Source organism: Osmerus eperlanus, chromosome 19 (genome assembly GCF_963692335.1).
Source record: "Osmerus eperlanus chromosome 19, fOsmEpe2.1, whole genome shotgun sequence".
In the NCBI taxonomy this organism is placed as follows: Eukaryota; Metazoa; Chordata; class Actinopteri; order Osmeriformes; family Osmeridae; genus Osmerus; species Osmerus eperlanus.
Window position 1 is genome coordinate 13,332,530 of NC_085036.1, and position 13,543 is coordinate 13,346,072.

Consider the following 13,543-nt stretch of genomic DNA (forward strand, 5'->3'; position numbering starts at 1 on the left):
CAATCTGGTCAAATATAGCTATACATTTCTGGGACTAATGTGTGTGGTTTGTGTAACTACACACTGTAAGGTGCAGGATGGCCCCAGTTATCCCTGGACAGGAAGTGGCCTATCTTATCCGGTCATATGACTGAAATTAAAAGTTGTGGAACAACCAGAAAAAGCAAAGTAGTCTCTGAGTGTTCCTGCTCCACTAATTAAATCTGAACCCCTGGGTGTGATAATCTCCAGGGGTATTACTGCTTCGCCGTGTGGCCTACTCTGCAGTCTTAATTACACAAGCACAATCAAAGCTCAGAAGATAGAAAGATGGATGAACCAAGTCCTCTTTAATTCACTCCAATTGGCTTCTGTGTTTTGGGGGCGCTCAGTTGACATTTGCCTTGTAAGATAGACATGGTCTTATCCTATCTGTGAACCTGCAGAGGCTTAGGGGGGTGAGGGCTCACCTACAGACCTGTCTACATGCTTGTGCACATAGTCCGCATGCTGATGCTTTCTAAATCTGCAGTGGATGGAGAACTACTGTTCTCCTAGACATCAGAGGGGGCGTTGTAAAATGGTACAGTCTCCATGAAATGGGTGTGGTTGAATCGTGCTTATGAGATCTAACGTTTAGGAAGCGCAGACCGGGTGATTTGATCCGAATTTGTTATAGCACGTATTGGTACATTGCTTATTTAAATATTACTAAAAAATACAACGTGTAAACAATAGGCTATTGTTGCATGTTCTTGGTTATAGATGTATCGATGGGCGCGTTTTCTGCTCCTCCGGCAAGATAGCCTAGTAGCTTTTTGATATTCTTTTTATTTTTCTCTCAAGAGCTCAAGCCCCAGTGCTTTGCAATTTATTCAATAATTCATTTTTTGACGAAGAGGCGACCGTCATTACGAAGTGAGGGAGTGAGGGAGAGAGGGAGGAGGAAGAGCTCCGTGAACAAGGGAGGAAGGAAACAAGGACACCACATACAGAGTAATTCGGAGACAGAACATTTGTGTTAATTTCACAGGGTTCAATGCATGTTCTTTGGCGCGTGTAAAGACTGCAATTGTGTTCCACCACCTTAGACAAAGATGTTTTTGTGCTGAAGGTCTCGGGCGTAGAGTCAAATCATTCCGAAGAGGAAACGGGAACACGAGCAGATTTCATCTTTTCAAGAGGTCCAATCAAACGGAGATATGGTTTCTCTGTATAACGCTGTAATGTTAATTTGACGTTTCTGGCAACGTTGGAGATTCACCGAGCAACAGTCGACAACAGAAGAACCAGGGTGGATAGTAAAATTTATCTTCGTATTTTTGTCACAATATTTTTTTTTATTGACTACGAGGGACCTTAAACCACTCCTGGCTTTTTTTGAAACATTGTTTCCAGAATTTACTCGACAATAACCAGAAACCATCATCGGAAACATTAACAAACAGGTAGCCATCCATTATAAAATGCTGTCACAAATATTGGATGTAAGATGGCTGGATGATGTAGACTAGCCTACCAGCGATGGCCCTCTTCATGACTAGGCTCATCATTTCGATGAAATTAATTTCCACCCTTAATTGTGATTATTGGAATATGGATGTGTAGAAAGGACACAAACGTCTCAATTGAACCCCCTTCCTAGTATCTTTTTGCACACGAAAGCCATAGCATACATTCATGCGGCTCCTTCCCATTTTGCGTTTGCATAGCGGCTTGGAAATATTACGGTTGCTAGGGCCGGTGTCATTTAACGCAAATGCCCGGGGTTCAATGAAATAATTATGTTTGTAGCCAAGGACTTCGATGTATTAACCATCAAACATGCATACGGTAGTCGCTATCTCTACTTGCTACATTAGGCCATATTCTTGGAGGCAGCTACAGTGTGTTTTCACTGCTGCGAGGGAGGAGCAGGATCAGTCAAAACTGCGCCTCGAGGCCCATAGACCACCTACAGAGTAGCTTTTAGCCCAACAATGCTGTAGTCTGACCCCTTAAAATTACATTTGATGCTAGCAGTTTGGTATCTTTTCAATACATCTTGTTACGAGACAACGACGCAACTGATGCATGTTTCATTTCAGTATCCAGACCTGGTCAGCCATGAAATGTCAACCGAACCCCCCAGCGGTGGTTTACTGTGTGAACGTGAGGGGTGGGGCCACTTTGTCATTTTGCATCATTTTGCTATGAGAATCTAGGCTTTGACCCATAACCTACAATTTGTAGCTTGATTTAGCTATTTTAGCTATATGTACATGTCCTATTCAGTTTATATATTTGCTATATAAAGGTTACGTATAGATATGTAAGGACATTGTGTAATGTTTTACATCCAAATGTTACAGTCTCACATTCAGCCGGAAGGGTTGTCTGCCATATTCCTGACTCTTTAGGGTTGGGGTAGGAAGCCATGATTAGACACCATCGGGGATGAGGGGAAAGTGGGGCAATTTTTGAATGAATCTTGCCCAGAATGCCATGCCTATTCTTCCTGTGTTATCCATGTTGCTAACCAGCCTGTTAGAACAAACCTGTGGATGTGAGGACAGCCAGAGGCCCACACCCAGATACTTCAAAGCTGGTCCCTGTTGTGCTCTGTGGTGATGGTGATGGTGTGGTGATGGTGATGGTGCCTCGTGCCGTTGTTAGTGTAGTCACCTGGGAGACGATTGGGGTATTTTTGTCCCCCTGGTGAGGAAGGTGTCCCATGTTCCCCACCCCCACCCCAGTCAAAGCTTTATTGGCTAAACAAGCCACAGTGCTAGGAGACTAGGAACCACTAATTTCTCCCCATTGCCTTCCATTAGTGCTGTGTGATCCATCTGGTTGGAGATTCCCTCAGGGAACAATGACCTAGCTAATTGCTCTCTCCCTAGTAGATGTGATGTTGTGTATGTGCGTATTCCTGTTTCTTCATGCAAAGGCCTTGCGATGTTGGTTAACACAGAGGCACGGGGATTAAAACAAATAATATGGAAAATATCTAGATAAGACTGGTGCTTCTAGGTTAGAGTGTTGTTGGGGTTAGGCCTGTTCCTCCAGGGCTAGTGCTCAGACCAAGCCATGTTATGTATGCAAATGTAGCGTGCAATGCAGAGGATAGTGTTCTGGTGCGGGATGTATTTGAATAGGAACACAAACCCATGCAAATCCTAGGGAACCCCCCCGTTCTGAGAGATGGTTTAGTATGAAACCGTTCTGAGAGATGGTTTAGTATGAAACCGTTCTGAGAGATGGTTTAGTATGAAACCGTTCTGAGAGATGGTTTAGTATGAAACCGTTCTGAGAGATGGTTTAGTATGAAACCGTTCTGAGAGATGGTTTAGTATGAAACCGTTCTGAGAGATGGTTTAGTATGAAACCGTTCTGAGAGATGGTTTAGTATGAAACCGTTCTGAGAGATGGTTTAGTATGAAACCGTTCTGAGAGATGGTTTAGTATGAAACCGTTCTGAGAGATGGTTTAGTATGAAACCGTTCTGAGAGATGGTTTAGTATGAAACCGTTCTGAGAGATGGTTTAGTATGAAACCGTTCTTTCTGGGAGGTGGAGATGGAGGGGCTGGTTGGTTGATTTATCCAAGAGTTCATCCACATCAGATCAAAGTCACTATCACCCTGAAATGGCAGAAATAATACACATTTTCCATCATTTTTTAGATGACAGGCTAATTTATCTTGTGTAGTTTTAGGTAAATCTCCCACATACAGTATAATGATCAGTCTCCCTAATTAACGCTGAATTCGGCTCTCTGTAATCCTAATCTTGTTTCTCTGCATATCTTGTTCATAGATAGCAGGGCCCATTAAATGGCACTCTCCCTCCTCAGATTAAACCAGATTACAGATTATTTTCATCAGTTAAACCAGACAAGGCCGCCCTGCCACAAACAAACAGATTATACCCTCAAGCTTTTTACCATTGAGCACCCTTTCCTGCTAACCCTAGAAAACAAGAGATTAACGATCAAATCGGAAGTTAATTTATGGATTATCTAGCCTCGTATTGGTGATAGTATTTCTTGGTGCAATGTGTAGTCATTTTGAAGATGTAGAACAGCCAGATACAAGATAACATCATGTCACATCTCAAAACTAGAAGACGTCCGGGGCGACCTGTAGGATCACCGTATTAGTGGAAACAGAAAGTGGAGTAGAAGATCAAGGGATCTTCCACCAATATTTCTAACAGTACGTCTAAACGAAGACGTTTTTGCAGGAAGGTGTGTCTGACGGGGGTGTAGTGCCCCACAAGGAGGCCTGAGGAGGCCTAGGCCCCCTCATTTACAAGTCCGCCCCCCCCCAGATTTCTGTTTGCTTATATATACTTTATTAGTATTTTGGATTTTGTATATATATATATATATATATATATATATATATATATATTCGGTGGTGTTGTTTTCGTGGCTCCCTCATTTTAAGAGGGGACCCCCCAAAATATAAATCTGGCTCCGCCCCTTGTGTCTGATATGTCTACCTCGTCTCCTCCAGGTGACTGAGAGCTACATTTGCCGGCCAGGGACCGATCCAAGATGAGCGAGCTGGAGCAGTTACGCCAGGAGGCAGAGCAGCTGCGGAACCAGATCAGAGTGAGTCTGGAGGGTGGAGGAGGAGGTGGAGGGAGTCTGGAGGGTGGAGGAGGAGGTGGAGGGAGTCTGGAGGGTGGAGGAGGAGGTGGAGGGAGTCTGGAGGGTGGAGGAGGAGGTGGAGTGAGTCTGGAGGGTGGAGGACGAGGTGGAGTGAGTCTGGAGGGTGGAGGTGGAGTGAGTCTGGAGGGTGGAGGGAGTCTGGAGGGTGGAGGAGGCAGTGGAGGTGGCAATGGTGGAGGTTCACCTTAAAGAGTACACAGGCGGGGAAAAAACACAATTTAAATTTAATTTTAAGGTTTTAAATGACAGTCATATATTTTCGTTGTACTATATCTTGTTCAACACAATTGGAAATGTACTTAACATTGTAATGATGTTGCATGCTCAAGCTCTTATTGACAACTTCAATATATGTAAGTACTGTATGTTTGTACTTATACTTTGTAAGTATACTCTAAGTATAACTTTTTTTTTCTTGGGTAGAGTGTTTATCATAGACCTGGCATCTACATAGACCTAGATTAAGTCTTGAGTCAAGATGGAGTCTACCATAGACCTGGTATCTGGAGACTACATAGACCTGATCTACACTAGACCCTGTGTCTATATCTAGACCCGGTATCTGTCTGTCTAGACCCAGTGTCTATGCAGACAGAGCCCCCCCTGGTGACTACCTAGATGCTGGGTTAGTGTAAAGTGTGTTGGAAGGGAACCACCAGTAGACATTCAGCAGATCCTCCTGCTCATTCTACTCTCTCCTCTTCAGGACGCCAGGAAAGCATGTGGAGACTCGACCCTGACACAAGTAAGCATCGTCCGTTCCCAAGACAACAAGACAACACATCTTCATAACGGCATGATTGGTTACAAAACAAATCAAAACAAAAATATATATCCTATATTTAGATATTATACATATCCAAACCTAGTCCCCAATTCATCAACAACTCCTAATACTGAGTAGTGGTTTCAGGGCTGTGAGTGCGTAGAAGGGCGTTCTTCTTATCCCAGATCCTGTGATCTCCTCACCTGGGATCTGCTCACCTTTGTGTTGCTGCGGTGTGTTTGTGCGGTGTGTGTGTACGGTGTGTGTGTATGGTGTGTGTTGCTGCTGTGTGTGTATGGTGTGTGTTGCTGCTGTGTGTGTGCGGTGTGTTTGTGCGGTGTGTGTGTGTGTGTGTGTGTGTACGGTGTGTGTATGGTGTGTGTTGCTGCTGTGTGTGTGTGTGCTAGATCACGGCTGCTCTGGACCCTGTGGGGAGGATTCAGATGAGGACGAGGCGTACCCTTCGTGGGCACCTGGCTAAGATCTACGCCATGCACTGGGGCACTGACTCACGGTGGGTCCAGGGCAGGTTCAGCATCTCAGAAGGTCCAGCCCCACTGGACAGTGTGTGTGTGTTTCACCCCATCACATACGTATACATGTAGGGAGTCAGTTGGCTGAGTGGTTAGGGAATCGGGCTAGTAATCAGAAAGTTGCCGGTTCGATTCCCGGCCATGCAAAATGACGTTGTGTCCTTGGGCAAGGCACTTCACCCTACTTGCCTCGGGGGAATGTCCCTGCACTTACTGTAAGTCGCTCTGGATAAGAGCGTCTGCTAAATGACTAAATGTACATGCACATATCTTCGACAAGAGACCCAATAAATGACAATATGTAAGGTCCGGGCCTTTCCTACTTAGGACATTGTCTTAAGTAGGAAAGGTCCAGACCATAAATTAATTGGTTAGTTTTCGTTAAGTTTGGTGTTGTTCGGCCCGTATTGATCCTTGTCCTGGTCCAACAGTCCTCCATGAGTAGGATTGATCTTGATGATTTTCCAACATTCATGTCAGTGGTGATTCAGGACAGAATCACTGATCTGTCCTGTGGTCCCTCTCCTGTGTTTGTAGACTGCTGGTCAGCGCTTCTCAGGATGGAAAACTCATCATCTGGGACAGCTACACCACCAACAAGGTAATAACACACACACAGACACAGACACACACACACAGACACACACACGGCCCCCCCCCCCCCCCCCCAAGTAATATTGAGTAATTTTTAGCAGACGCTCTTATCCAGAGCTTGTATAATATATGAGCTTGTGCCCCCAGATGCATGCCATCCCCCTGCGCTCCTCCTGGGTCATGACCTGTGCGTACGCCCCCTCTGGGAACTATGTGGCCTGTGGAGGCCTGGACAACATCTGCTCCATCTACTGCCTGAAGACACGCGAGGGGAACGTCCGAGTCAGCAGGGAGCTACCCGGGCACACAGGTAGGCAGAGCAGCACTCACTAATCACGTCCAACCACCTCAGAGAACGTTAACGACACACCTGGATCGTCGACAAGTTTATTTTTGGGGACTTGCGTTGCTTATGAGCCATGGCTCCTGTAGTGTAAGCTGATGTGATATACATAGATGTGTGTGTGTGTTCAGCCCTGTGCCAGGTGTGTGTGTGTGTTTTCAGGCCCCAGAGCGATCCTCAAGTCCCCGATCCCTAATCACAGGAAGAATTAAAACTCACATGATTAATTAGTCATAGGTCAACAAAAATATAACGAGCGTAGAAGTCAGCTGGAAGCTGGTTTATCCCCCAGCTGTGTTAACGAGCCGGGAGGAGGGGGGGCTCCCAGAGTCCCTCCAGCCAGACTGGGCCTGATCCTAACCCTGCATCCTAATCCTGCATCCTAACCCTGCGTCCTAACCCTGCATCCTAATCCTGCATCCTAACCCTGCGTCCTAACCCTGCATCCTAATCCTGCATCCTAACCCTGCATCCTAATCCTGCATCCTAACCCTGCATCCTAACCCTGCATCCTAATCCTGCATCCTAACCCTGCGTCCTAACCCTGCATCCTAATCCTGCATCCTAACCCTGCGTCCTAACCCTGCGTCCTAACCCTGCGTCCTAACCCTGCATCCTAATCCTGCATCCTAACCCTGCGTCCTAATCCTGCATCCTAACCCTGCGTCCTAACCCCGCGTCCTAACCCCGCGTCCTAACCCCGCGTCCTAACCCCGCGTCCTAACCCCGCGTCCTAACCCCGCGTCCTAACCTTCTCCTCTTCCAGGTTACCTGTCTTGCTGTCGCTTCATCGATGACAATCAAATCATCACCAGTTCAGGAGACACTACCTGGTGAGTCCTGGATGAACGCAGAACAGATGAAGTTTAACGAGGGGGTGGCCACCACGGGTAACGTTTCCTGTTGTCTCCCCCAGTGCATTGTGGGACATCGAGACGAGCCAGCAGACCACGGTGTTCTCGGGTCACAGCGGTGATGTCATGAGCCTGTCCCTGTCCCCGGACTTCCGCACCTTCGTGTCGGGCGCGTGCGACGCCTCCATCAAGCTGTGGGACATCAGGGACAGCATGTGCAGACAGACGTTCACTGGACACGAGTCCGACATCAACGCTGTCTGTGTGAGTGCTCAGCCGCAGAGACAGAGAGAGACAGAGAGAGACAGAGAGAGACAGAGAGAGAGACAGAGAGAGAGACAGAGAGAGAGACAGAGAGAGAGACAGAGAGAGAGACAGAGAGAGAGACAGAGAGAGAGACAGAGAGAGAGACAGAGAGAGAGACAGAGAGAGACAGAGAGAGACAGACAGACAGACAGACAGAGAAAGAAAGAGAGAGAGAGAAAGAGAAAGAGAGAGGTCCATTTTGAAAACGTTCCGTGTCAGTTTTTCTGTGTGTTCTGGTTGTGAATCTACCCTCCCTCCCCTCCCCTCCCTCCTCAGTTCTTCCCCAACGGGAGCGCGTTCGCCACGGGCTCCGACGATGCCACCTGCCGTCTGTTCGATCTGCGCGCCGACCAGGAGCTCAGCCTCTACTCCCACGACAACATCATCTGTGGAATAACATCCGTGGCCTTCTCCCGCTCCGGCCGCCTGCTGCTGGCCGGATACGACGACTTCAACTGCAACATCTGGGACGCCATGAAGGGGGATCGAGCAGGTGAGGGGGGCGGGGGGGGTAGGGAGGGGGGTGAGGGCGAGGGAGGGTGAGGATGGGGGGGGAGGGCGAAGGAGAAGGGGGGGGGGAGGATGGGGGGGTGATGGCTGAGGAGGAGGGGGGGTGAGGATGGGGGGGTGAGGATGGAGGGGGGGAGGAGGGGGAGGGGCAGATGAGGGAGGGGAGGAGGGGGGGGGCAGATGAGGGAGGTGAGGAGGGGGGGGGGCAGATGAGGGAGGTGAGGAGGGGGGGGCAGATGAGGGAGGGGAGGAGGGGGGGGGGCAGAGGAGGGGGGTGAGGTTGCTTCTGTAGCACTCTCTGGCTACAGTGAGTGAAATGGGTCAGTCATTTCTGGACCTGATGACTAGAGGGAGATGTCCAGGTCTGAGATGTGAAAGCAGAGATGTGATCAGTGGCGTGGTGGTTATAGAGACCAGCAACCAGGGGTGCTGTAATGACCCCAGGAACCAGGGGTGCTGTAATGACACCAGGAACCAGGGGTGCTGTAATGACCCCAGGAACCAGGGGTGCTGTAATGACACCAGGAACCAGGGGTGCTGTAATGACCCCAGGAACCAGGGGTGCTGTAATGACCCCAGGAACCAGGGGTGCTGTAATGACACCAGGAACCAGGGGTGCTGTAATGACCCCAGGAACCAGGGGTGCTGTAATGACACCAGGAACCAGGGGTGCTGTAATGACCCCAGGAACCAGGGGTGCTGTAATGACACCAGGAACCAGGGGTGCTGTAATGACCCCAGGAACCAGGGGTGCTGTAAGGAAACCAGGAACGAGGGGTGCTGTAATGACCCCAGGAACCAGGGGTGCTGTAAGGAAACCAGGAACCAGGGGTGCTGTAATGACCCCAGGAACCAGGGGTGCTGTAATGACACCAGGAACCAGGGGTGCTGTAATGACACCAGGAAGCAGGGGTGCTGTAATGAGACTGTGTCTGTCTCCAGGTGTGCTGGCCGGTCACGACAACCGTGTGAGCTGTCTGGGGGTGACGGATGATGGCATGGCGGTCTCCACCGGCTCCTGGGATAGCTTCCTCAAGATCTGGAACTGACGAGCTTCATGACGCGCACACTCACACACACGCACGCACGCACACACACAGACCATACACAACTATTCACATCTCACACTTTGGTACACATAGTTTGCACACTGTATTCACACTGTTCGTAAGATTTACACACACACACAAATTGAAACATTTTACTGTACATAATATATATATCGCCAATTAGATATGAGTTTACACAAATACACACACGCCACATCACATTGTATGCAGGAAGAGTTCACTAGAATACAAAACGTCCCAGATTAACCTACAACCCAGAGTTACACACACGTCATTGGAATCACAGCGTGACCAAACTCACATATGCTCAACTAAAACATATTCAAATGACACGTATTATCTAATTTCTTTTGTTGCTAAATACATGTATGCCCACACACACACACCTACACACAAACACTCTTCCTGAGAAGATTTGATCCCTGAGCTAAGCGGGAGAAGTTATTGGACTATCCTGTTGGTTTACTGAAGTCCCAAATCTCCTTTTGCCTTCGTTCTGTAACCATGCTCGTCATTTGAGTCAGTGCAGACATGAAAGAGCTCGCCACTCTGCAATCTGAAAATAGAACCCATATGGGAGGGTAGAGAACCGGCAGAATGGATTGACTTTAAAGAGACACAGTTAAAAGAATATTAAGATAAACCATCAATTTAAAAACGTTTCTTCTGGCTCAAACTAAATGCTATCATGTAGTTACTGTTTTTATAGATATTTACCCCCACATATATAAGTAAATATATGATAGTTTTGGTTTTGATGTTTTTGTTGTATTAATTTTTTACGCCTATTTTATTCATGTTTTCCCTGTGTGCCTCAGATACACTTTAAGGATAATTATTAGAGAATAATGATGAAATTAAAACTAAATGAAATCAATAAAATGAGAGACTCATAAGGTGAACGAGAAAAAAAGAAACTGATAATTTAGAGACAACTCTCAAATACGCAGGGGGCAATATTCATACTTTTGACTTTGTCAATATATTATGTCAACTTTATGATAGTAAACATTGTACATACTATTAATAAATACATCTAGCCTCTCCTGCCAGATTTTGCTGGGTGTGTTTCTTGTTCTGGACTTTTCTTGTTTGGTGTTTGCGTTATTTACACACAATGTGCGGTGGATCAAATTAACATCTGACTGACATCTGAAGATGAAATCAATGTTTTATTTTTTTTTACTCCAAACAATTCTCCATTAAGACTTTACACTTGAGTTCATTCAACACAAGCTTTTTCAAACTTTAATGTTTATCAGTCCATGAAATACAATCTAAAGTTAACCCTTCAAAAACAAACACTAAACATACAGTGTAAAGATGTTTCATTTTTCAAAAAACAAGAGATTATTGAAAAAGGATCAGTATAGAGATTATAGACTTGCCATCAGTCTTACCCACTCTCTGATCGGTCTCGGTTCCAACAGCAATCATCTGGATTACAAAACGATTAATACGTTCATACATCTATTCATTCCACAAGGAGACTTCCATGAAGTACCTCAATCCTGTTCACATACTGGCGGTGATCTAAATCATTCATTTATTGATGTTCATACTTCATCAAAGGCAGTTACTGGGATGAAGTTATGGATGCAGAAACCAAACAAGCATCATGAGTGAAGAGTTACTATGGTGACAATGTGGATCAGAAGGTATATATTTTCCTGTGATCGAGACAAAAAAAACAAATACAAGTTATGGTTATATCTTGTCTCACGACGGACGAACAAACCATCTTACATTCAGTCTGCCAAAGGCCACAAAACACAATCCCTACAGTCAGACAGACAGAACAGGCTTCAACTTTACTTTATATTGCTTACGAATAAGAAATGTCATTATATTTGATATGACAAAGAGCATCTATCTACATGACAGATCATTTCCTGTCTCGGTCATCTGAACTGCCCTGCCCTGCCCCCCCCCCCCCCCCCTCCTCCTCCTCCCCTCGAAAAACATTTGAACACTCTTACCCTTCTGTTACTGTCCACTCTGTTATAGCTTTACTCTCTGTGCCATAAAATACGTTGTGCTTTGATTAATATAGCGGTAAATTATGTTATACAAATACAAATCTGCCTCTTAGATTTACATTCATTTTAATTTAGCAATATAATTTACATATTTAATAAAATAGTTCTTTCAGAATATATTAAACTACTTCACTTTTACCCCTATGAAAGCATCATTCAAAAAGGACTCTTCTCTGACATCACAAGTCTCCTAGGTTACTGGGGTCAGATCTCCTTGTGACATCACAAGGCCTCAGTACAATGGGTGATCTATGGCTTTACTCTGCACTGTTCCAACTGCGTCGTCACGGGAATATAATTTCTATTAATCCCAGATGGGGTTGGGATTAACGGTCTTTGCTTTCACTCCCCAAAATAAAAAAAAATAAAAAAATCTAAAACGGGCCACAGAAAGTCACAGCAAGCAGAAAGGGAAGTTTTTCAAACATAAAATCTCAAATTTACTCAGATTATGAATGAAAACCGATGAGTCACCAGGATGGTCTAATTTCTAGTGGATATAAGTGCACTTAACTGGCACAGAACAGCCCTCCAGAGGGACACCTAGGATCTGTGGACAGGATCCCCTCTCCTGCTGGGGTCTAACTTAAGCACGAGGCAGGGATCTTAGAACCAGCAGCCCCACCATCTCCACCGCCCCTCGCTCAATCCATCTCCAAGGCACTGCTTCACCTGGAAACACGGCAGCCTGGCTTACTAAAACGGGCCGTTCCCATGGACACTGGAGCCTCCTGCGAGGCGTCCCTCCCGACGGCCCCCTGCTGTTTCTGCAGCAGGAAGAACGGACGTGAGGACCGCTCCCGGCAGGACAGCTCCCACACAGGGGAACAGCAGACAGAACCATCCCCGACGAGCTTCATGTCCCTCTGCCTTCACACCCCAGCCGTCTACCCCTCACAAGCCTGCCGTCTGTCATCCAAGAGCCTCTGTAGTCCACATATGTGTAGTTGTATTTTTCTATCTTATTTTTTGTTTAAAGTTACCCGACACCTGCCAAAACCTCTTCTTTACTCTGTCCTCCCTGGTGTGTCCAGCCCAACCGGGAAATCACACATCTAACTTTGGTTGGGAGCACATATGGCTGATATCTGAAGAACCTGTTCCAGCTGAAGTCCTTCAACAGTTGACCCCTGACCCTCCCAGCCTCTTCCCAGGGTGAACAACAACAACTATTGCTAGTAACATCTAATAGTTCGGAACCCGATCAAACTGCACATTTACAAGCGTTTTCTCTCTTGCTTAAGCTCACACCTGAATCACAAACTGTGAACATAGATAAAAGCGTATAAACTGAAGATAGTTTCAATGTCTAACAGGACGTGAGAATGCTGGTCTCAGCCTGTCAGTACCAGCGGCTGGCAGCAGAACTTTGTTTACTTCCTGTCTATCGCTCTAGTCGAGATGTTCCACATCGCTTGGTGTAGAAACAGCTTAAAACCACCCCTGAAGACCCCGCCCGCCCTCACCCCCTCCCTCCCTCAATCACAGTTTACCAACAAAACTAACCCCAAGCTCCTCTCCCGAAACAAGAACAGCACGAAAACAGCATATTGCAATATAACAGCAATCTCCAAGTAGTAGAGAGTGAAAGTAAGAATAGAAGGCTAATACCAAATACAGAAACAGCACTGATAATAAAAAATCTTTAAGATGTGATGTTTGTACGTATGAATGAGACACCAGGGTAAAAAGTTAAAACATGTTAAATCAGATCAGTCATCTCTTAGGGGTGAGGAACTCCAATACTGTCGTGTTGTGGTTGAGAGTAAAACCACAAACTGTGTGTCAACATAACAGCTTTTTCTGGAAACATCATGGCCAGATAATTGTAAAAAGTTTTAAATTAAAAAAAAAATTAAATAAAGAATAAAATGTTCATTTTCCCCCTCAACT

The 13,543-nt window shown here is 46.1% G+C and overlaps 1 protein-coding gene across 1 annotated transcript; it reads left to right on the forward strand.

Moving 5' to 3' along the window:
- The first annotated feature begins 506 nt into the window (after window positions 1–506).
- On the forward strand, window positions 507–10,663 carry gnb2 (guanine nucleotide binding protein (G protein), beta polypeptide 2). Its single transcript, XM_062485319.1, has 10 exons — window positions 507–1,427; window positions 4,478–4,575; window positions 5,342–5,380; window positions 5,809–5,915; window positions 6,472–6,535; window positions 6,676–6,838; window positions 7,638–7,704; window positions 7,788–7,989; window positions 8,308–8,524; window positions 9,484–10,663. Exons 2-10 carry the CDS (start codon window positions 4,519–4,521, stop codon window positions 9,588–9,590), a joined length of 1,023 nt encoding a protein of 340 aa, XP_062341303.1. The 5' UTR covers window positions 507–1,427; window positions 4,478–4,518; the 3' UTR covers window positions 9,591–10,663.
- Window positions 10,664–13,543: the final 2,880 nt, after the last annotated feature.